We start from the raw sequence: 24,988 nt of genomic DNA, 5'->3' as shown, positions 1-24,988 counted from the left end.
GGTCCACAGGACGCTTGCGCATTTATCAAGACGTCTGGGCACTGCCCGTCTCTAAACGAGCGGCAGAGAGAGAGATGCCTGCTTCTTTTGGAAAGCCTCAACACGGCCTCTTCCCTTATCGTCTTAGAGCTTGTTTTCGTCTCACTGCCTTGAGAACGCGTTTTGTTTCCTTTTGACATGGCTCATGAGAGCACGTTTTCAGTCAGGCGCTCTCTGGACAGTCCGCATCCTGGATCGGGGTCCTGCGCCGAGCTTTGGGCGGGCCAAAGGGGAAGCGGGGTCCTTCTCTAGGGCGGTCGCGCAGGCAGCGGCTGTGTGAAGCCGGGCTCAGGCAACATGTACTACAAGTTTAGCGGCTTCACGCAGAAGTTGGCTGGAGCTTGGGCCTCGGAAGCCTATAGTCCGCAGGTACGAATTGTGCCGCGCCGCCTCCGGCGGGAGAACGGCGGCCCCAGGCAGGCAGTCCCCGGGTCCGAGCCGGGAGAGGCTGCTGCCGGCCGATCGGTTCGGTTTGCTGGTGTCTCCCGGTACCTCACCACACTGCCTGGTGGCAGTCGCCAAGGCTTCTCTGTGTGTAGTGTACCCTAGGCAAGGTTTTCGTGGCACACAAGTTGGGTCTGCTACCCTAAGCGGTCAAGGTGACCCCTGGGGTGGCCGCCTGTTTATGGATTTCCCGTGGGAGTCTGTGGTGCAGAGAATGTGACTTGAGCTCGGGTTCCAGCTCTCCCTGTTGAGGTGGCCTGGTTTACCCCTGTCACAGCCCAGAAGGCGGCTTCACTCAGCTACCAAGAAGAGCGGAAAGGGCGGAATTGAGACGCTTGCTTGTAAGGTGGATTTCTTCAAATACAAGGGAAGGCATGGGGAATGAATGACACGCAATGAGGTTTAGTTATAAAGTAGCAGACTGTGACCTTTGAGCGAACTGACATTACGCGTACTTAGAGACTACCCATGGTGTTTCCGTGTCCAGCCTCAGTGTTGTGAAAATGTGGTATTTTAGAGCTCCGTTCATACTTGGTTGGTACTGAATTTAGCAGCCTTAGTTTTGTGACCTTGACTGTTAACTTTCTGTTGTGAGCCCTTTTTGAGTCGGGCTAGCATTAATTTGGGTTAAATGCGCTGTGTGTCAAGAGAGCAGCTTTTTTTTTTTTGGCAGATGGTGCTGGATAAATGTTATATATTCTCCAAAAGCTGCAGTTGAATCATTGCTCAGAGTAGTGTGAGAAGGCTTAGTGGAACAGGAAGCTGGAAAACCTTGACTAGAATAGTAAGTGACCCGTATGGACTGGGTAAGATAATCCGTGTGTTGTTACTGCCTCTTCTCCCACTGTGGAACACTACATCTTGGTTAAGATGAGAGTGTTAAAGTATGATCAATCCAAGATCAAGCATGCTTTCAGGTTAAAGGAGGTCGAGAAGGACTGAGTTTGCTTTTAGGGGAGGACAAGGAGGAAAAAGTCTTGAGATTTTAGGTATTCAGTTTTTGATAACATGTCATAGCAGCGGAGTTTATGAATACAGTGTTTAATAGACCCATGGTTGGTAGTAGGCTCTTTGCTGACGGAGAGATCATTCAGGAAGTGCATAAGGAAGAAGGAGACTGTTGATCTGTTATAGAAAGCGAAGGGAAATGAGAAAAATGTGTTCAAAGAACAGTCCAGGGCTAGAAAGGGAGCTAGTGTGATGTCAGTAAAATCCAGTATAATGAGTTTTAAGGAAAGTATTGCCAGTATGCTGATTGATTTGTAAGGAAGTACTATTTTCATTGTATCTTTTTGGATTTTGGAGACAAGGTTTCTCTGTGGCTTTGGAGCCTGTCCCGGAATTTGTTCTGTAGACCAGATGGCCTTGAAACGCACAGAGATCCACCTGCCTCTGCCTCACCAGTGCTGGGATTAAAGGCGTGCACCACCAACACATGGCTAGATTTGCTATTTTTGAAAATGTGTGCGCGCATTGGTGTTTTGCCTGCATGTATGTCTCTGTGAGAATTTTGGATTCTGGAGTTACAGATAGTTGTGAGCTGCCATGTGGGTGCCGGGAATTGAACCCACGTCCTTTGGAAAAGCAGTCAGTGCTCTTAACTGCTGAGCCATCTCTCCAGTCCCAGTTTTGCCTAATTTTGAACCCCCTGTAAATCCCACAACCTCCTGTATAAGGCTTATTTTAAATGTACTTTTGAGGTTCCTTCATGTTACATATATGAGTGTTTCATCTTATGTCACAGTTTCTCTTGTGATGGTTGTAGATAAACTTTTAAAAATATTTTTTACTTGTATGGGTTTTTGTCTACATGTAAGTCTGTGTTCCATTGTCATTGCCTGGGGGCCAGCAGAAGCCAGAAGAGGTTCCAAATTTCCTGGAACCAGAGTTAGAGACAGTTATGAGCCACTCACTGTATGGGTGCTGGGAATTGAACTTGGGTCATCTCCAAGAGCAGCCAGTGTTAACTGCTGCTCCATTTCTCTAGTCCTGTAGATATGCCTCTTACAGAGTTGTGGCATAACCTATTGCTTCAAAGGAGAAAGGAAAAAATTGACTAAGTGGCATTGAAATACAGTTGACATCCAGAGCAGGGATTACCTAAAGGTGCTCCTGATATAGACAAGACTTTCAGTTTTTGGCACCCCTTGAATTAGACTTTGCCCTAGTATTAGAATTTCTAAGTTACTTAAAGCTTGTATTTTTATGGTTCTAGCGATTGAACCCAAGACTTCATACCTGCTAGACAAGTGCTTCACCACTGAGCTAATCTCCAGCTCATTTAAAGTTTTCTTAGGCCGTGTTGAAAGAAGCAGTTTTGGGTGGGCATTATATGAATTGTAGATTCAGAGTGACTGTAGGGCCTCATGACCACAGTAGCACCAGGGAAACAAACCATGAATGTAAAACTAGCAGGTGTTTCCCTTCAGTGAGAGGATTTACACTGATTTCTGCCCGGATAGCTCGGGATGGATCTGTGTACTAACCTGATGGTCTTGCTATCTGCAGGACCAGGCTTCCCCTGAATCCCCAGACAACTATGCTTTTCCCAGACTTCTGAGCATTGCTTTTCAGTCAGGAGGTATTTTGCAAAAGACTTGTACTTTGCAAAGGCGTGTAGTCATGCCTTAAGCTCTGTTGTGGTAATCAGGAGGAAACGTTTCCAAAGTTGTTCTGTGCTTAAACAATGCAAAAATAAACTTCGGGGTTTGTGTGTGTGTCAGACTCTAGAAGTTTGAACCAACACCAGTTAAGTTGTGTTGAACCAGATTTTCTTCTTGCCTCACTTGGATCACTGTAGTGTTTGCAGGAACCCCTCCAAGATCTCTTCCCCAACTTGGTGCTCTGATTCTGATAATTAGTATTTTGTCTTCCTTTCTTGGACACAGTGGGTTCACTGTAAGATGAAAATGTTTATACCATTCAGCGTTACTTCAAGTGAATACGTAGCATGCTTTAAATAGCCAAATATGGAAATGCTACTTCTGTAACAATAACACAGAGATTTGTAAGTCATTTTGATGGCAGCCAATTGTTGGGAAAGTATTTTATGGAGACTGATGGAAAAACACCTGTCTTTCCTTTTTGTGATATATCCCACAAATAAATTGAGGCACATGAAAAGGTACTTGACATTACTACTCAATTGCAGTGAGGTACCACCTCATGTTTGCCAGAATGCCCATAGCCAAAAAGACAGACGACAGCTTGTAGAAGTGAAGATATAGGGAAACCAGATGCCCACTGCTTTGTTGGAGAGAATTTAAAATGCTGCAGCCACTTTGGAATGCAAGTGTCTTAGTTAGGGTGTTCACTGCTGTGATAAAGACCACGACCAAAGTCAACTTGGGGAGGGAAGGGTTTATTTTGTGTAAACCTCTGGTCACACCCCAACACTGAGTGAAGTCCGAACACGAATTGAAGTAGAGCCATAGTGGTTCTCAACCTTCTTAATGTTTTGACAGCTCCTCATGTTGTGACCCCCAACTATGAAATTATTTTCATTGCTACTTTAACTGCTTTTGCTACTGTTACAAGTGGTAATGAACTATGTGTTTTCTGATGGTCTTAGGTGACCCCTGTGAATGGGTCATTTGACCCCCAAAGGGGTGTGACCTACAGGTTGAGAACCACTGCTACAGAGGAACACTGCTTGCTATCTCACTCCTTCCTCATGGCTTGCTCAGTCTGCTTTCTTTTAGCACCAAGAAACAAAACTCAGGAGTGGCACCACCTAAAGGCCAGTCTGATGGGGGCATTTTCCTAATTCAGAGTCCTTCTTTCCTGATTCCAGCTTGAGTGCAGTTGGCATAAAATTAGCTAGCACACATAATTTCTTAAAAGGGGAAATAAAATTTTACTGTATGACCAGCAATTCTAGTTAAGGTCTAGGTGTGGGGAAATAAAGGAAGAGAGGGGCGGAGGAGGGTTGTTGAGTAAAGTAAGTTTGGTTGTGGAGGTGAATCATGAAGAGCCTGTGATAAAATAATAGGAGATTGGATGCAGACAGTTGGGGTAGAATATGTCCTTACTGATGAGTGGCATCCTGGAGATGAGGAAGGAGTATCTGAGGTGACATGGGAATGTGAGGGTGGTGGCGCTCTCCTTAGAGACGGGGAGCTTCCTAGTGGGTTGATAGTGAATTTGAGGCATTTGGAGTGTGAGGTGGCAGAGGGATGTGGTGACAAAATGATCTGAGCCACTGAAGATTCAGCCTAGTTTTCAGCCATATATCAGGGGTGAACGGCTGATAGGTTTCTAGCATATAAAGACTGTCTTTTTATATATTTTATGAGTATGAGTGTTTTACCTCCATGGATGTATCTACATCACATGCATGTCTAGTGCCCACAGAGATCAGGAAAAGACATTGGATCCCCTGGAACTGGGGTTAAGGATGGTTGCAAGCCACCATACTGGCTCACAAGAACAAGTGCCCTTACCACCTGAGCAGTCTCCATTAAAGACATTTTTTAAAATGGGGATAATTTTCTGCCTCCACTCTCCTCAGTCCTAAAAGGTAGAAGAAAATGCTGAGCCAATCAGCTTTAGGAGGAGAACCAGGATTACTTTGTCTTTAAACCTTTCAACTGGAGGCGGGAGAGGTGGCTATTTCATTAAGTAGCTCATATTGCTGTTTCAGGGGACCAAAGTGTGGTTGTCAGTACCCATGACCTTCATTGGTTTACAACTACTTGAAACTCCAACTTAAGGGATATGATGCTGTCTTCTGGGACACCAGCATTCACATGTACACAGATTTGTTATCCCCTACCCTGATTCACACATCCAATATGCATAATTTAAAAATAAATCCTGTTTTGTTTTTAAATATGAGCTGGAAAGGCAGTATGGCAGCACCGTCAAACCCACTACTGCTCACACAGTCCTTAATAAACCTGCTTTCTGTCTTTAAAAATCGAGCCCAATGTGCTGGCACAGCAGTGTAATCCCAGCATGGAGGCAGAAGCAGAGGGCCAGGAGTTCAACCTCATCTTCGGCTACAGAGTAGGTTCTAGGCCAACTTGAGTTTCCCGAGACCAGATCTTAAACAAAACAAAACACGATTTCCAACAGTTAGACTGGAGGAGGTGTGGTCAAGCCTTTGTTTAGCATTCTTGTGGCCGTATCTTCAGTCTCCAGGACACATTCCTTCCTTGCTTTTTAGCAATTAAACAGGAAGAATTTGTTGTAGACTGTTTAGAGGTAGGGGTTATGTACAGTCAGTATGAAAAAATAAAACCTGGTTTCTCTCAGTTTAATGGATCTTTCAAGAGTTTCCCCCCTGCTACAGTAGTGGAGAGACTGCTGTGGAGCACCAGTTAGACTTCAGTTATGAGTCTATTTTGTGGTGAAGCTGTAGCCTTCTTTAGTGCAGTTACATGTTTGGCAAATGTGTATGGAAGGTGCTTTCTATCAATTGCTTTTGTTAGTCTTGGGAATATGATCAGTGATCAAAACATGCTAGACTCCTGCGTTTGTGGGGTGTCTGTTGCACAAGGGGGAAAGGGTAAATAAAAGAGGATGTAGCGTGTTTGATGATGGTAAAGTGCTGTGGAGAAGAACAAGGCATGACAGTAGACTAGCTTGTTTGCAGGTTTGGGAGAGGGACTTGAAGTTTTTAAAAGGACGAGTAGAGCCGGGTGTGGTGCTATAATCCTTTCACCTGGGAGGCAGAAGTGGTAGGATCAAGAGTTCAGGGCCAGCCTGGGCTATGTGTGAGTTAAAGGCCAGCTCATGATACATGGACCTGAATTAAACAAAAACCCAAAAAAGGTGTTCTGGAAAAAGTTTCCCAGGGTGATGTAAAAAGGTGAGGAAGTACAAGCCATGTAGAAAGAAATCTGAAGACTATTCCAGGCAAAGAAATATGCTTCCAGTCAGGGAGGCTTATAGGTGTATGGGTGGCAGGGGGAGGAGGAGAAGGACTGGGCTGAAATAGGGGGGTGAAGAGAAGGGTGCACTGTGTAGAACTCTAAAACTGCTAATAGAACTTGGGCTTCAGTTCTATAAGATAGAGTCTCCCGAGTGCCGGTGCCCTCTATTTTAAGAGCCACAGAGTAGACTGCCAGGCAGCAAGTGTGGAAGCAGAGTGCGGTTAGGAGGATGTTAAATCTACTGTTGCACTAGTGTGGAGGGGTGGAGGTAGCTCCTTGGTCTAGTATTGAGAAGGCGCTGAAGGTAAAGCCCAAAGGATTGGCAGCGTGTGCCCGAAAGACAGTAATTCCAAGGTCTTGAGCAGCTGAGATCCCTGACTGGTCTTTCAGGGAACCCAGGTTCATCCTTAGTATCTGAAACTCTACTTCCAGGAGATCCTGTGCTCTTTTCTGGTTTCCTCTGGTGGCAGTCACAAGGTGTATAGTCATACATACATACATGTAAAGATACCTCCTGGTCTTGCCAGCTTTTCAGAAACTCAGTGCTGGCTAACTCTCTCTGCCTACAAACACTGGAACTGTTGGGAGACTCACTGTGTGTGCATGCGGTGATGACAGGGAGGTGAAGTACCATCACTCATTCTTTTTACCAGCCAACTGCTTTATTAACGTGCAATGTAGTAAAAACAACTGAGCCTCATTGGGGAGACTGCATTGTTCATAGGAATTGATGGGACAAGACACTGAGGTAAGAGGTAATTTTTAACAACCTGTATTCCAAATTTTTATGATTTTTATATGAGATTTTCTAAAGCTGTTGAAGTATCTGGTAACCTTGGGTGTGTCTGGTGTAAAGTAAGTGACAGCTGTGCCTGGTAAGCGAGAGAGTGCATTACCCTAGACAGGACGTTTCTGTGCCAGACCAACTGTGCTTCAGTACATTTGCTTGTTGGCTTTGGTTTAGAATTAATGCCTAGTTGGTGGGGGTAACAGTGTTTTATATAAATGTATTTTTGTAATTCCGTTTTACTCTTCCTCCACTCTCTGCATTGATGTTTTAAATGCCCAATCTTTAGGTCTTGTTGGTTATAGATACATTCCTTTGAGAAATAAAAAGAGGCTAGCCTTGAAACTTTTCCCTAGTTAGAATTTAAAGGGATAATTTCACTGGCTTGTAACTATTTATTTATTTATTTTGGTTTTTTGAGACAGGGTTTCTCTGTGGCTTTGGAGGCTGTCCTGGAACTAGCTCTTGTAGACCAGGCTGGTCTCAAACTCACAGAGATCTGTCTGCCTCTGCCTCCCAAGCTCTGGGATTAAAGGCATGCTCCACCACCGCCTGGCTTGCTGACTCTTAAACTTCAACTTTAATATGCAGTGTTTTGGAAAACTGTTTGTGTGTTGCTTTGCAGCATTGCACCTTCAGATAAAAACAAGAGTTCCCTTTGGTTTTGGTTTGTGTGTTTGTTTGTTGTGGTGCTGCGGCTGCGCATGTTAAAGAGGCACTTTGATATGAGCTACATCCTCAACTTCCTGCCCTTAGGCTCTTTAAAACAAACAAACAAAAACCAAAAAACACAGCCTGGAGGTGGTGGCACACACCATTAATCCCAGCACTCTGAGCATGCCTTCAATCCCAGGGAGGAGGAGGCTGTCCTGGTTTTATATGGAGAGTTCCAGGACAGCCAGGCAGCCTTTGGTCCCAGCACTTGGGAATGGTGGTACAAGTTTTAGTTCCACCTCTTGAGAGGCAGAGACAGGTGGATTTCTGTAAGTTTGAAGCCAGCTTGGCCTCAAACAAACAAAAAGATTTATTTTTATTGTTTTTTTGTTTGGTTTTTTGAGACAGGGTTTTTCTGTGTAGCTTTGGAGCCTATCCTGGCACTTGCTCTGAAGACCAGGCTGGCCTCGAACTCACAGAGATCCACCTGCCTCTGCCTCCAGAGAGCTGGGATTAAAGGTGTGCCCCACCAACAACCGGCTTATTTTTATTGTTTTTAACTGTATGTCTCTGTGTGGGTATATGCACCTGTGTCAGGGTGCCTGTAGAAGCAAGAAATGTCACCCCACTTGGGTGCTAGGAACTGAACTTGTGCCCTCTGCAAGAGCAGTGCATACTGTTAATGGGTGAGCCTTCTCTGCAGCCCCCACAGTTAAGTTTAGAATAATTGCATAACTTCAAAAAGAAAGTTGTCTTCTTCAACTGGCACCCTCTTACACTCCTGCTGTAACAGCCAGTAATCTACTTCTATTGCTAGAGCTCTCTGTTCTGCACTGCTACTAATGAAATCATGTGCATGTGTGTTTCTGTCTGTCTGTCTGTCTAGTTCCCAGGAGCATACCCAGCCTTATACATGGTGCTGGGGAGTGAGCTCAGGCCTTCATACAAGGACAAGTACTTTACTGACTTAGCTGTCTCTACGTTAGTGGGTTAGTTCAGATGAGAAGAGGACATCATGGTCCTTGTACTTCTTGAAGCTCACGTTGGGCCCTTCCTGTAATTTCCAGCTCACTGTTAGAGTTCTTGACAGTTTGCTTTGGGAAAGTAGTTAAGGGTGGTTTGTCAGAGGCTTGAGAACCACCCAAAGGCCTCATACTGCAAGTGATAGAGACCCTGCTCCTTCCCTTATATAGTTGGTGCTGTGTCCACTATCCCAGACAGCCTGCTTCCGGAAATAGCTCAGCTTCCCAGACATACTCAAGACTTGCTGTTGGCCTTTGCTTTCCTGCAGGGGTTAAAGCCAGTGGTTTCCACAGAAGCACCCCCTATCATATTTGCCACACCGACTAAACTGACCTCCAGTGTGACAGCATATGACTATGCTGGGAAGAACAAAGTTCCAGAGCTACAGAAATTCTTCCAGGTGAGCCAAGACCGGAGCAGAGAACTGAAATGTTGAGATGTGTGTATGAGTGGAAGCTTCTGAAGCTGGAGTTTACGGCATTGTTGTTGTCTACCCAGCCTCCTTTTCCTTTAAATAGAACTCTTAGTTTCAGTTTGCTCCATTAGCTTATAGAACCTATTCACAGGCAGATACCAGTAATAGAGGGAGGGTGGTTAATGACCTCATTGACATAACACCCACAAATTTTCAGTCCTTCACGTAGTATGGCTCCTCATAGTCACTGTATGAGACACAGGAGTGTACGTAAGGACTCTGAATCAGCTAGTGCCTGTGTGTGTATGTATGTGTGTGTGTGTATCTGAATGTCACATGCGTGCAGAGGACAGAAGAGGCTGTTGAACTCCCGGGAGCTGGAGTTACAGGTGGCTGTGGAAACTGACCTGAGAGCTGCAAGGGCACGTAACTGCTGAGCCATCTTGCCAGCTCTGAGCAGTGACTTTTGGCAGCCCGTTTTCTTCTGTTTGGCTCGCTTGATACTACAGTTCACTGCGCTGTTGGTGGAAGTTGGGTGCCCTCTTAGGTAGGTCATCGACAGACGAAAGTCAGAATTGACACTTCAAATGATTAATCTACTAAGAGATAACCAAGAACCTAGTGACCTGACCCTGAGTGCTGGAGAGTGGCAGAGCCCACTACAGCTATCACCGCAGGGTTGCTTCCCCCACAGAAGCATGTTCAGGTTCAGTCCATCCTGGCTATAGAGCACTTTCACATTGCTCAGTATAAGTCTTTTAAATCTGATGAGTGAGATTTAAGAGGCTATTGGAGTGTGTACAAAACATGAAATAAATGTTCTACAGAATTGGATCATAAGTGAGAGCGTTAGCCAGTTGTTGGAAGGAAGGCCTGCTGGTTACAAATGGACTGGTGTGTTGCTGACTGCCCATGTTCTGACTGTGCTCACGCGCCAAACGAAATGCAGACATGCTCAGAGTGTTCCTTGTGCTTGGCCTTTGTTTAGCTCTGATTGTCTTTGCTCTTTAAAAACTCCCCAGGGCCCTTCTCTTGGCAGCGTAATAACAGGGTAAAGGCCGTAGAAGCATGGACTTGGTGCATACATCATACTTAAAAGTCTTGAGCTCCATTTGAAGGAAGTAGCCAGTGTTTTGCCACTCTGGTGTATCAGTGTCCCACTGTGTCACCTTTATGGAATAGTTTTTGTGGTGGACAGATTTTTCTTCCATCTGTTGTAAAAGCTTGTTTTATAAGCTTTGTCAATCCTTGCTTTCCAGAAGGCTGACGGCGTGCCCATCCACCTGAAACGAGGCCTTCCCGACCAAATGCTTTACCGGACCACCATGGCGCTGACTGTGGGAGGGACCATCTACTGCCTGATTGCCCTCTACATGGCTTCCCAGCCCAAAAATAAGTGAATTAGCCTTTGGAGGACTCTTCGTGGCACAAACCCTTTGATTTTTCAGATTCCTGGTTTTTTGTTTTGTTTTTGTTTTTTTTCCACTTGGATGGTCTACTAACATTTTTGCAAACAAAGGAAAAGATAAGAACACAAGCGCTTTGTTTGTTTGTGAAATGCAGATGGCCTGTCAGATGTCAGCGGGTTTGTCAGTTAATACACTGTTGCAGGAAATGACACTGAGCCGGAGTTTGTGCCCCTGATTTCCCTGGAGGTTCTGGATACAAGTTGCTCACTGTCTCATTAATGGCAGGCAGTCTGTGCTCAGGGCCTCCAGGACTGGGGCTAAGCAGGGACTGCAGAATCCTTTCTGAGTTTAACTGTAACTGTGGAGGGAAGACAAAAGCTGGAGAGTTCAGGCATGTGAAATGAGGGGTTCGAGTTAGCCACCTGGGGAATTTTTCCACCTTGCAGTGAAATGTTAATAGAAATTATTTGCAATCTGCTTCGTTTGTTGGGCAGTTTGTTTCAAAGGGTAATTTGCCTCACCCAGCTCCTTAGTGAAATGTTATGTATTCCATCATGGGAAAGAGAACACCTGTCAGGGTTACACTCTTGACAGCTGTACCAGAAATTCTCCTTTAATAATGCTATGGCTTTAAGTTATGATTTATTTGACTGTGGAATAAATACATGATTAAAAAATTTAGTTTGAAATTATTTATTTTTATTTTTATTTTTTTAAAGATTTATTTATGCATGTATGCCTGCCCGCCAGAAGAGGGCACCAGATCTCACTACAGATGGTTGTGAGCCACCATGTGGTTGCTGGGGATTGAATGCAGGACCTCTGGAAGAGCAGTCAGTGCTCTTAACCTCTGAGCCATCTCTCCAGCCCCCTTATTTATTTTTGAGACAGTGTCTCACTGTTTCATTGGATGACCTGGAACTCACTGTGTAGACCAGACTGCCCTCAAACCACAGAGATCCGCCTGCCTCTGCCTCAGGAGTGCTGGGATTAAAGGTGTGAGCCATCATGCCCAGCTGGACACCTAGCATGCACAAAATGCTAGGTTCAGTTCCTAGCTTGGGGTAATAGCCTGTTTAAAAAAAGAAAAAGGAAGAACAAAACAAACATCTCTTCCCTCAGCAACCTTAACTGCTTATAAATCCTTGCAGGGCTGGGGAGGTGGGAGTGCTGGGAGTTGGGGGTGCCGTGCAGCACCTCACAAGCTCCTCACTCCCATGATGGAAATCCATTGTGCTCAATCTTGTGCAGTTCTCATGGTGGGGCGGGCATTGCAGGTGTTGGGAGATCAAGAGGACACCGCCAGAGGACAGCATGTCACAACACTCCCTGCCTCTTCTGGATCTTATATTCCTTCTACATGCTCTTGAATGTCCCTTGAGATTTTGAGGGTGAGTTATAGATGTCCCATCGTAAACACAAGGCACTGCAAAAAGAAGCTTCTCTGACCAAAGCTGACAGCATCAGTCTAGGGGCATAGACCCATATTTAGAAGGCAGTTTCATAAACATGCTGTGCCCATTTAGCAAAACAAACCATGGTAGCTTCCTCATTAGTGTCCATGATCTTCCCAGCCATGGACTTTTGACTGAATTTGGAGTGATGGATGAATCTCTTCCTGTGGCGCAGCCCTCGGTTCCACTGGAAAACAGTTGCTTACTTGTGATATATTGTTTATGATCTACTAAAGCCACTGAAGATCAGTACAAAGCCAGCCACACTAGTTAGCCATAGAAGCTGGGCAGTGGCGGCACACACATTTTCATCCCAGGACTCAGGAGACAGAGGCAGATGGATCTCTCTGAGTTCAAGGCTACCTGGGGCTACGTGAGAGTGAATCAGTCTAAAAGAGTAACAGAGTTCATGCCTTTAATCCCAGCACTAGAGAGGTACATAAGGAAGAAGCAAAGGGTCTCATGTGAGATTCAGTTTCCACTCAGGGAAGACAGGATCTCCATCTCAGCCCGGTAGAGGTGAGAGCTACTGGCTGGCTGCCTTGCATTTCTGATCTTCAGCTTGAACCCCGGTATCTGGCTCTGGGCTTTTCTTGTTCATGTTACAGTTACTACTATAAAAGTCATGCCACTATTGTACCAGTGGGCACACCTTACCTGGCATATTAGCAGTATAGCACTCGGCCCATACTGGGGAAGGACTTCTGCTGTTGATTCTCCAACAGCCTACATAGTGTCTGCTAAAGCTAGCCAGCAGTATGGAAGCTTCTAGCTCAGTCCCAGCTTGCCTTTGCTAGGTCCTACATCCCAAGTGTTTATTGTCTTCACCAAAGAGGCTCTTACCATGTGGTCCTGCTGGGCACAAACAACAGCGATAATGTTTCTGGGGCGTTGACCAACAGCCCATTGGGAGGTAGCTTGTCGATGGCGCAGGATTGTCCTTTAGTAATCTGACTTCTAGGAGCATCATTCTCTATTCACACAAGGTACCTTCATTCAGACTCTCCCTTTAATATCAACAGACAGGGCCTTTATGCAGACTCCCCTTTTAACATTAACAGACACAGGGTGTTGGAGGATTTTTTTTTTTCTCATTAACCTCGGGTGTCATCTGTGCCTTATTCAATCATGAAGGTCCTAAGAATTTCATAGCTGTGCCTGATCTTTGCATTGAGTGTGAACTGATTGGACATCTTCGGGCCTTTAGAGATGCTTCTTTGGCTTTCAAATACTCTTCTAAGTCTGCAGAGAGGTTAGCATCACATCATCTACCAAATGAAACCTTTTGCAAAGGGTGGCCAGAACCACTGAAGGCCCGCTACCCACCTACCATTTCAAGTACAGCTTGATCTCAGGAATTGGCTAAGGGACTCCCAAAGAAAAATGTTAACAAGAAAGTATCATTTTAGCTGGGCATTCATGCCTTTAATACCAGCACTCAGGAGGCAGAGGCAGGAGGATCTCTGTGAGTTAGAGGCCAGCCTGGTCTCCAGAACGAGTGCCAAAGCTACACAGAGAAACCCTCAGCCTCCAAAGCCACAGAGAAACCCTGTCTCAAAAAACCATAAATAAATAAATAAATAAATAAATAAATAAATAAATAAATAAATAGTATCATTTCCTCTAAAGATCAGTGTTGAGTGTAGCATGGTAGGAGGCACTACGACAGGCCTCCACAGTCTAATTATTCTTTGTAAGTCCTTCTGTCTCATCCTGGGCTGCCATGTATCTCCCCATTGAATCCTGTTGCTCTGACTGACCTAGGGTCACCAGGGAGCATAGCTGTGTTCTCATCTACTGTACCTGGTGAGAGTCACGCTTCCGGGACCTGACTATTTCTGGGCCTGAGTGTGGCTGCCTGCTATCTCTGTTGACCACAGCTGCCTTTCTAATAGGCGAACAGTTGGTTGGGTGATGGGTTTCTAGCCCCAGTGTAATTTGTGCACAGCTTACTCTCTAGGCATAATTGCCCACCCCTGAGACAGGCTTAGTATTTTTTCTATTTTTGAAAATTTGGTTTTATTACTGAACAAAAAGAACACCTTTGCACTTTTTGCCCCTTACCCACTCTCCCCTGCCCTCCCAGAGAATTGTACATGTGGTTCAGAGATGGGTGGATGACCAGGAGGCCCTTGTCTTTCACCTTGACCCTGGGCCCCGGCTCACACATATTCCTTGGCAGAATTTGACTTGGGGTAGGAGCAGGGTGCACTATACAATTTTGATTGCACTGCCAGGGCAGGAGCAAGAGAGCATTTCTGTTGTGGAACAATCTTTTGTACACTGTGAAGATGTGTCTGCCAAGGTGCCTTCTGATTGGTTTAATAAGGAGCTGAATGGCCAGGAAGAGGTTAGGTAGGATTTCCGGGCAGAGAGAGAGGAAGAGGAGATGAATCTAGGCTCGAGAGAAAGGAGGGGACATGGAAACAAGAGATGCAAGATGGAAGAGAGGTAAAAAGCCATGAGACAAAACATTAATATAAATGGGTTAAATTATAAGAGAGAGTGGGACAAGCTTAAGCTATAGGCTGAGCTTTCATAATTCATAAGTAAGTCTCCATGTCGTTTTATTGTGAGCTAGGGGCCCAAAGAAAAATCCATCTACACATTCCTCTCCTGGGGGACCAGAGCAGTTGTTGTCTAGCCAGGAAATGTGGCAGAACTAAACTGTATTTAACGTTTCTGGGAGCCTGGGTGTGGTGATTTGAGTAGGAACGGCCCCCATAAGACACACATGTTTGACTGACACATAGGGAGTGGCACTGTTGGGGTATGGGCTTGTTGAAGTAGGTGTGGCTTTGTTGGAGGAAGTGTGTCACTTCCCTGGTGGGCTTTGAGGGCTCATATATGTTCAAGCCACGCTCTGTAGAGTTTTTCCTTCTGCCTGTGGATCAAGATGTTGAACTCTGCCTGCATGCCACAGTGCCCAGCCATGATGATAATGGACTAACCCTCTGAAACTGTAAGTGAACCCCAATTAAATGCTTTCTTTTATGAGAGTTGCCATGGTCATGGTGACCCTTCACAGCAGCAGAACACTAAGACAAGTGAAGTGGGCTGCTGTGCGACCAGAGCCCTAAGTTTTGTATTGCTCTGTCCACAGCTCCTTCTTGGTGGCCTGGCCTGTGAAGTCGATCGTCTGCTACCACAGGACGGAGGCCCTCTCTGTCAGGCCCACCCAACAACTGCAGGCCCCAGCTGGCCATTTCCATCTCATTAAAAAGAAAAAAAAAAGGGGGGGGGGACACAGGAAGGGCGACCCTACAGTAAAACAAAAAATTTTGGGAGCCATGCAAGAAAATTTGGATGGAGGTTTAAGTCACCTCTAGACAAAAAAGTCTCTGGCCTGGTGACCCCAAATCTTGTCAACTGAAGTAAACACAAATCAACACCCCCAGGGGAGAGATGGTCACATAGCAGAGGGAACCAGCTTAAGCCGAAGGACTGGTTCCATCGCAAGCCCTCCGATCAGTGTGTTCAGAGACTACCCAAAGAGCCCCCAGAAAGTATCAGGCTGTGCTGCAAGAGCAGCAGAGGTGGTTGGGCGGTGGTTCAGGTGGTTCAGCAGGTGCAGGCACAAATTTAGTTTATCTGCACTGCCCTGTCACTTATACTTCCTAACCCTTTGCCCAGCCTTTCAGGCCTTCCAGGGGCTCATAAGCACCAAATTTGGCTTCTGTTGGATTTCCCCCCCCCCCAATCTTATGACATCCATTTCCAGTGACTCAGACAAGCCACCTGCCTCACTTCTGCCTTTTCCGTTTCCCTGGGCCCTTCTTGCTTTTGCTGCACTTCACGAACCTGATCTACATACAGACCATCTAAACCAGCCACACTTCCATGTCCCACCATGGGGCTCAGAAAAAGCCAGAAAGTCTTACACCACATCCCTGCTGAATCAGCTTTTGCAGGTGTGTGTGGTGGCGGTGGTGTGCATATACAGGTGTGTGCCCGTGGAGGCCAGAGGCCAGATTCAGTTGTCATTGCTCAGGTGGCTCCCACTTTTTTTTTTTTTTTTTTTTTTTTTAGCCAGTCAGTCTATCACAGCCTCAGAGCCTGCCCAGTAGAATAGGCTGGGCGGCCAGAAAGCCACCCACCTTTCTCCACCTTCCCAGTGCTAAAGTTATAAACACATACCACCATGCCTGGCTTTCTGAAGACCAAACTGAAGTCTTTGCACTTTCAAGGCAAGCGGTTTACTGATTGAGCTGCTGCTGCTGTTTTGCTGCAGCGCCGAATATCTGTAACAGCTACGTTCACAGCCCAAACCCGGTTCTTTAACTCCTGTGAGCACAGTACTATTTGGCCCAAGCATCTGGGCATCAAAACTGCCTCTTCGATGCCTAGTTCCCAGTAATTCTAGTCCTTGTCTGTCCTCCAGGACATGGAATTAACGGGGCTGTCAGCCAGAGCTAACCAAGTGTCCCTAATGACCCATATGAGTCAGTCCATTAGGGACCGAGTTCCCTTGTATTTCCTTACATTAACTGCCAATTTCTCCCCAGGGAGGGGACTCTTGAGTCCCTTCATCCTGGCAACTGTTGGCTGCCTGTAAATCACAAGGAAGGGGTGAGTCTCATGAACACCGAGTCTCTACGCGATGGAACATTAATAGGCCTGACTTTTGGGAGTCCAGGAGGGCGTGCTGTTCATGACTACCCTCCGAGCCGAGCAACCATCATCTTGGGGCGTTCAGCTGCGCCCACTTGCAAAAGGATCATTCCAGCTGGGCTTGTTGACTGTTTGCACCCATCCCTTCGTGGAAGGGTGGGGAGGATTACAAGACTATCACCTGAGTAGCCAGCGGCTCCCTACACCTGGTGTATGCAAATCTGCTTTAATCCCACAAGGCCTAGGGGAGGGGTTAGAGTATTTAGGCCCTGGAGGCTGTGGAGAAGTTCCATCTGCGCAGCTGCGGGAAAGCTTGCTCTCGTTCCGATGCTGCGTTGTTTGAGAGGAACTCTCGCACCCTGTAAGTAACCCCTCACCCGTGCTCTGTGAGGAAGCCTAATAGACTCAGTGGTCCCCCAGAGTGAACTTTGATGGGATTACGCATCATTAGGAGGAGGAATGGATATTGTCTCTATCTCCCTCTGGAAATGGATTTTAGCTACCTGACCACGGCCATGTCATGCCCAGAGGACGGCATTGCACAACACCTGTGTTTCTAGTCGGTGACGGTTTTTGTTTTACATCCAGGATCCAGTTAAAGAGTGTAACAACATAAAAACTCCGTAAATCCTTAAATCTCCTTTAATCCACACAGCTCCCAGCGTCCTTCCTGAGTTACTGAAGAGTCCTGGGAAGCTGTCTTGTGGGACACCCCTCCACTTGAAGTTGTCTGAAGGTCTCCCCTGGGATGATGTAGTGTCCTATTTGTTCTATTATTGATGATTGGGAGCTGACATTTCCATCAATGTTAATGGATGAATTTTACCCCCAAGAAAGTATCTTTCCCCCTTGTGATTTTAAGTCCTCTGTGGGGTGTTTGAGATGGCACAGCCCTGTGCTTAGCTGCTCCAGCTTCCTGGTGTTAGTCCTAGCTGGTGAATTTTGACTGAATTGCTATTAAAGCAACTGTAAAAGTGATCTCCCCCCCCCCCGGGGGGTTGGGGGCTAGAGAGATAGTTCAGTGTTAAAAATGTTTACTGGTGCTAGGTGTGGTGGTGAACGCCTTTAATCCCAGCACTTGGAAGGCAGAGGCAGGCGGATCTCTGTAAAGTTCAAGGCGAAGCCAGCATGGTCTACTAGAGCTAGTTCTAGGACAGCCAGAGCTGTTAATAGAGAAGCCCTGTCTCAAAACAAAAACAAAATAATGTTTGCTGCTCATCCACAAGACCCAGGGTTAGTTCCCAAGCTCCACATGGCATCTCACAGATATCTGTAATTCCAGTTCCAGGGGATCTGATGCCCTCTACTGGCCTCCACAGACATGAGACATATATGTGGGTGCACATACATGAAACTCAGGCAAAATATTCATACATATAAAATAAAAATCATTTTTAAGTCTCCTCTTGGGGCGCGGCGCTGAAGGGGATAGCTCAGTAGTTAAGAGTGTTTACTGCTCTTGCAGAGGACCCAAATTGATTCCCACCCCCCCACCCCCACTTCTGGTGGCTCATAAGCACCTATAACTAGTTTCTGGTGGTCGAATTCCCTCTTCGGGTCTCTTGGGCACTGTGTTCATGTGCACAAACCCACATAAGCTTACTTAAAAAGAGGCGATTTCTTTTTTTCTTTATTTTTGATTTTCAAGACAGGCTTTACCTGTGTGACAACTCTGTCCTGACCAGGGTGGCCTTTGAACTCAGATCTGCCTGCCTCTGCTTCCCGAATGCTGGGACTAATGTCGTGCACCGCCACCACCTGGCTTAACGTGACTTTCTAGGCTGCTGCGCTGTTGACCATGCACGTCTGTGACGGTGGACATGTAAAGAGTTTACTGGTTTCCTTTCACTGTGTATCACTGTTCAAAATTGACTGTAGCTCAATTGTAGTCCCCTGATTCGTCACACTGTGCCCCTTATCAGTCTGTGAACATTTCGGAACTCGCCAATAGAGAATGGGTCTCAGCTGGGCGTTGGTGGGGCATGCCTTTAATCTCAGCACTCGGGAGGCAGAGGCAGGTGGATCTCTATGAGTCTACAAGAGAGTGGGTCTCCATGACAACCCCATTCTTGGTTTGCCATTCGGTGTGCATGTGTGTGTGTGGATTTGCCTCATCTGTTTAGTTTTGGCCTAAGTGCTACTGTACCTTCTGCTTCTCACTTTGAGCCTAGAGTGTTCTCAATTGTACCCCATTTTATAACCCCTCATAGTTTTCTTTTGGTTTTTTTTTTTTTTGTTTTTGGTTTTTTTTTTTTTTTTTTTTTTGAGACAGGGTTTCTCTATGGCTTTGGAGGCTGTCCTGGAACTAGCTCTTGTAGACCAGGCTGGTCTCAAACTCACAGGGATCCGCCTGCCTCTGCCTCCCAGTTCTGGGATTAAAGGTGTGCGCAACAGTCTCTCCTGGTGTACTGCCTTTATCAGATTGGTTAGAGCGCTAGCCTGTGGGACATTTTCTTGATAATTAATGTGGGAGGATCCCAGCCTGCTGTGGATGGTCCCATCTCTCGGCGGGAGGTCCCAGTTGTTATAGAGCAGCCTGAGCTAGCCAGGAGGAGCAAACCATAGCCTCGGCCTCAGCTCCTGGCCTGTCTCCTCTTAATCATTGACTCTGTCTACCGGTAAGAGGTACTAAATGGTCCCCGAGGTTGCTTTTCATAAAGACATCTAGCAGCAACAGAAAAGTAACCAATGCACATGGGGCACAAAGGTTGTTTTTGCTTTCATGATCCAACCTTCTCTGCCTAGAATCTGCTACACTGTTGAACACATCTGAGGCACAATTTCTGGAAGAGAGGCTTCATACTAAGGGATGCTACTTCCCATTTTGACAGCTCCTCCTCCTGAGAGATGGGGCTGTCATGGCTAGGTCATGAAAGTGCCTGATCTGATTTTGCCAGTAGAGTATAGCGTCTAGCTTTTTGATGTTTGCCAGTCTAATACACAACAAAATGTCTTTGTGGTTTCAATCACCTTCTTACACGATATTGGTGATGTTGAATATCTTTAATGTTTTAAATTTCGTTTTCTCGGGGGCTGGAGAGATGGCTCAGTGGTTAAGAGCAGTGGCTGCTCTTCCAGAGGACCCGGGTTCTATTTCAAGCTCACACCTGTCTGTAACTCCAGTTCTAGGGGACCTGGTATCCTTACACCAATGCATATTAAAGTTTCAAAAATTTTTTTTTAAAAAATTAAATTTCTTTAAAAAAATTTTCATTTTCTCATTGAGAGGTAAGTTGTTTCCATTTTTGTGAACTATTTTCACGTTTTACCAGAGCACTGTTTTGATATTGCTGGAAATGGCCATTGGCTCCTTGGGATGACTGCTTCAGAGACAGTCTCTAGCGATGCCTGTCCAGTAAATCCATTGTAGAAAGGGGGATTCCCCAGAGCCCAAGGGAAGCTGGTCTTCACTAGGGACACCTTTGGTGACAATGCAGTTGTCCTTTGTGTCATGTCTTGGTTGTGCCGCCAGTTGGCGCTCTTTCTGCAGAGCAGAATCTTTCTCATGTCACACCTGTAGAAATGGTTGTCCAGCCAGCAGAACCCAGCCCTGAATCCCAGGCAGAGACCTCACTGGCCTATTGGGGTCCATGACTTTTACTAGACCAGTCAGCAGTCTGATTTATGGGACCAGTACAGCCAGGCTGCCCAGGCCATCCTGGTCTTGCTTGTGACTATAGACTAAGAGCTGTTTTATAAGCTGCTTTGACTCCTTGCCAAGTTGGTTGGTTCTGGAGGCCATTCTCTCATTGCCATTGGGTGAAAGGCTCTTAACAAGGTCAGGATGTTCAGTCTTCTTACCTCCCCCTAGGTCACACAATTAAGCCAGATGCTACTGCCTCTTCAGTGCAGCCTTTACCTTCCCAGGGGGTGGTGTTTTCCTCATTTTAGTTGCCCAGGTGTGTGAAGACTTCAAGACTTCATGGATGTTCAGGCAAGGGTGCCCTTAAAGGATAGCAATTTTTGTTTTGTTTTTCGAGACAGGGTTTTTATATGTAGCTCTGGCTGTCCTAGAACTCGCTCTGTAGACCAGGCTCGCTTTGAACTCGGAGATCCGCCTGCCTCTGCCTCCCGAGTGCTGGGATTAAAGACATATGCCACCACTGCCTGGCTAATAATAGCAACTTCTTAAATTAACCATATAGGTAAACATACTAAGTTCGTCTTCATACATGTGTCATTATAGTTTTGAACATTGCCCTCCTCCTCCTGTTCTGTCTGCCTCTAGTTTTCCCTCCTCTGTTTTTTAAAAATCTATTAATTTATGTCTATGAGTTTGTATCCATGTATGCATGTGCACTGTGTGAAAGCCTGGTGCTGGAGGAGGCTGGAAGAGGCCTCAGATCCCCTAGAACTGGAGTTACAGATGGTTGTGAACCCCCATGTGCATGCAGGGAACTGAATCCAGGTCCTCTGCTAGAGGTCCAGTGCTTTTGGCTGCTGAGCTGTCTCTCCAGTCCTTCTCTGCCTTCTCATTACATTATATATACTTCATTACCCTATTTCTCACCTCCCTTAACTTCTCTTCTCCCTTCTCACAATTCCCTTTCTGGTTTTCATAACCTGCAAACACACACGCAAATACCCATATGTTTAGAATTTTAAATTTGTCTTCTTGAGACTGGTTGATTTCACATGATGAGCTCAGCGTCCGTTACCCTTCCCACAGCTGAGCTTGAGGGACCAGTGACCTATTCTCTTCAGCCAAAGAATAGCAAGTCAGTTAACCATCCGGTCTGACCCAGGTTCAGTCCTTCTGTCCTTGGTGTACCTCCTGCCAGGTTCACTGGTCCACCCTTGCTTCTCCCAGGCTTCCCGGATCTCAAAATTCTCGGGCCTCAAAAGCAAACCAGATGGCAGCCTTGCCTTGGATAAGCAAGCCCAGAGATATTCAGAATGAAATGCCTTTGAAATCATTTCTGGGGTGGTTTTCAGATCAGGGTTCCTAGAACACACAGCCTTTTCTGTAGGGGCATACTCCTAGTGCTGGTGTGTGGAGCATCAAATGCCTGTGTGTGTGTGGGGGGTGCTTGCTTACAGCAGCAGGCCTGGGGGAGCCTGACTGAGGAGGGTGATGGCCTGGGAAACTCATGTCCCTTTAGGCTCCTGTGTTAGAAAGGGACTGAATGGATGAAGTACTCGGTCTCCTCTGTCACCAGCTGCTGTCACCGCATAGGCCTGTGCCTGGAATCCTGGTGTCTGAATCCTGGTGGCTCAGAAGGTGGTGTTGACCATAGCAGGCTGTGTTCTGTTTGTCCTGAAGTCCTGAAGTTCACCACAGGCTTTGCAAGGGTTCTGACTGCAAACCACGAATGGGCGGCAAGGGCCATCCATGCAGGGTTTCTAGGAGCAGCATTCCTTAGATAACATCTTTTTCTTCATGTTCTGAACAGCCCGACCAGGACACAGTGCCTCCCCTCGACCTGACCTTTTCCATGGTCACTGATGTTTGTCATGATCACATGGCTTTGTTGCTACGCCAAGGCGCAGGCCTTCCACACAGCCCACCATGTACTTGCCAGATTGGAATCTTTGGTCACTGCAAACGTCACCTTGGGGTGGAAGGCAGCTGAAGCTGCCTCAGGTCGTGGGAAATGGTGGCCTTGCTTCCCATCACTGGGAAAAGCTGTTAAAATGCAAAGTTCAGCTAACCAAGCTTTGATTGGAAGAGAGAGGGAGGGAGGAGAGGAAGGGGGAGCCGGAGGAGGTCTAGGGAGGGGGGAGGGGCGGGAAGAGGAAGGCTTTGAGTGGGAATGTGTGAGTGGGATGGGGAGCAGCAGACAGTTGTTGAGTGAAGGGGAATGCAGGGGCTGCTGGTTCAGGGGCCACTTCAGGCCTCTGGCTGTGCCAGGTAGGAGCAACCTGACGGCACAGCTCTGCCCCAGCCTCTTTGGGATGGTGGAAGCGTGCCTGTGTGCGGGCGTGATGGAATGGTCTTGCCACTGGAGCCTGAAGCCAGACATACCTGAGTGGGTCTAAACTCATCTTTCCCCCCTCCCCCACTCAGGCCGCCAAGCCTCTGGTGTTCCACGGCAGATTAATTTGAAAATTGAGTTGCAGCTGAGTGAGTTGATGTTGATTTCAAAGTTCACTGTTGTTTAATTAGAACCATCTCGAGACTAAACGGGCTCCAAGGAAATTATCCTGACCGAATAATTAAAGAGAATAAAGGTTAGCTTTGTGTTTCTGGTTAAGTCTGTGTTGTATTCAACACTTCCAAAAACAGGAATCTCATTAACCTTTCGTGAACCAACATTAAATTGTTCTCAATGAGTTGTCATTCTAATTAAGGCAGAATCAGAGAGAGGAACCTTTGTTTATACTTGATGGCTGTGCCATCTCTCCTTGAAGCAGTTTGGGGCAATGACTTTCTAAATTTCTCCATGCTTGGGTGCCTGCAGTTCCCTTCCTTGGGACTTGCTCATGGAGCATTGGAGAGAACCAGGCCACTGGTGTGGCAGGGAAGGCTTGAGTTAAAAGTTAAAAGCTGAGATGGCCTATGAGGGGGGACCTTGGATGGGGACCTTGGAAGATTCCATGGCAGCCGAGGGTGACCGTGACCCAGGTGGGGAACAAACATACCAGGCAGACAAGGGGAGTGAGGTAAGGAAAGAGAAAAGAGGTAGAGAGACAGAGACAGAGGAGACAAGGAAAAGTCCTGTCTGCCCCAGGGGAACAGTAGGAAAGACAGCATAAGAGGGCAGGGGTCTTTCTTTTAAAGGGGTCCCTTGCACCTTTGTGCAGACTATGCAATCATAGAACCTTGAGCTGACCAGGGTACTGCCTGAGTGCATTCTGCCAGGTGACAGGGGTAGGCCAGCATCATGCCTGAATCCTTATAGCCTAGGCAAGCTTACTGGGCTCCTAGGGAGCCTTGTGGGTCAGATGGGGGGAGTTTGCCTTACTTTTGAGGCCATACATGCCCACTGAGTGCTGGTGACCTTGTTTGGGTCTTAGGCTAGGAGTGGTGGAGTCCAGTCAGGCTTCTGTCTGGTGGCCACAGCAGGACATGGGCCAAGCCCTATGTACCTGCTGCAGGACTCCTGGTTACCAAGCCTGTTTTATTTCTGCCTTTCCCCCCAGTCGATTGTAGACATGGTGAGTTAACAAGTAGGACGCCTGTGCCAAGGCAGGATTCCTCAAGGTGAGCTTCCAGGTCCCCAGAACTCAAGAGGCTGTAAGCAATGTTGGCTCTCCATGGCTGAGAGATACTGATCGTTCTGTTACCTGTGTGTCTCAGGATGGCAGCTATATGCTAGGGACATTCCTTGGCCTTTAAATGAATTATGTGTATGTGTGTGGTACACAGGGTGGAGAACAAATGACAATTTGCTGGAATCAGTTCCTTCTACCATCTGACCTTGGGAATGAATGGAATCAGGCCATCAGGCTTGGTGGCAGACACTTTACCAGCTGAGCTATCTTGCTTTTTGTTTTGTTGGTTTTTTTGTTTGTTTGTTTGTTTGTCCTGGTCTTTGTGATGTTTCAGTCCCAGAGGAACCTCAGTGTGATCTGGATAGACAATTGTTACCAGAATAGGCAGCCTGGCTCCACTGGAGAATTTGGCCCTGCCTCCATCTTCATGCTCAATAGCTCGGGCATGGGTTCAGTCATGATACCAGCTGACCCAGAAACCCAGGATCAGGAAGGCTTGTCCGGCTCTCCTTGACCTCTAGCTCTCTGGGATATCTTTAAATCACAAGTTTTATATGCTTCTTCCCAGGACCCCTATCTGTCCTTTTTCTGACGGTCTTCCATGGATAAATCTAGGGTTACCTTGAGATAGGCACCCCAACTCCCTCTCTGATGGGGGACTCGTTTGACCTCCCCAGCCAGTGCCCTCATGCTGCTGTCACTGATTCTCTTGTGGGGTGCCAAGACAGAATGGGGACCCTTCCTTTGCCTCCAGAACTGATGGAGTGATGAGCTTAGCTTGGGGACCTCAGGCTCTCCAAATGTAGGGCCAGGGCCTAAGAATGAAAGAGGTGGCGCTGTTTACAGTTCGTATAGCTCCGGGGAGGAGAACACTTGCATTTTGAGCATGCATGGGGGAAAAGAACAGATCTGTACCAGAGTCAGGCTCAGGTTTGTTCTGGAAACTTATGTCCTGGTAAGGAGAGCGCAAACTCTGGTTGGCAGGCAGCAGGGATGGGTGTGTGTTGGGGACAGTCCCCAATTCCAGTGCTGAGTCCTTGGTGCCAGGGGTAGATGGTGGGTTGGAAAGGCCCAAGGTGGCTGGTGAAGTGAGGCCTAGGAACAGCTGGGGCACTGGAGGC

At 46.8% G+C, this 24,988-nt stretch overlaps 1 protein-coding gene across 1 annotated transcript; it reads left to right on the top strand.

The window, feature by feature from the left end:
* Positions 1 to 252: 252 nt before the first annotated feature.
* On the top strand, positions 253 to 11,339 carry LOC100759281 (cytochrome c oxidase subunit 7A-related protein, mitochondrial). The gene is made up of 3 exons (XM_027417913.2): positions 253 to 408; positions 9,092 to 9,223; positions 10,498 to 11,339. The coding sequence occupies exons 1-3, from the start codon at positions 337 to 339 to the stop codon at positions 10,636 to 10,638; spliced, it is 345 nt and encodes a 114-aa protein (XP_027273714.1). The 5' UTR covers positions 253 to 336; the 3' UTR covers positions 10,639 to 11,339.
* The last annotated feature ends 13,649 nt before the right edge of the window (positions 11,340 to 24,988 follow it).

The sequence above is a fragment of the Cricetulus griseus genome, chromosome 5 (genome assembly GCF_003668045.3).
Source record: "Cricetulus griseus strain 17A/GY chromosome 5, alternate assembly CriGri-PICRH-1.0, whole genome shotgun sequence".
NCBI classification, from domain to species: Eukaryota; Metazoa; Chordata; class Mammalia; order Rodentia; family Cricetidae; genus Cricetulus; species Cricetulus griseus.
The sequence above is the reverse complement of the archived record's forward strand: the minus strand, read 5'-3'. Positions and strand labels throughout refer to the sequence as shown.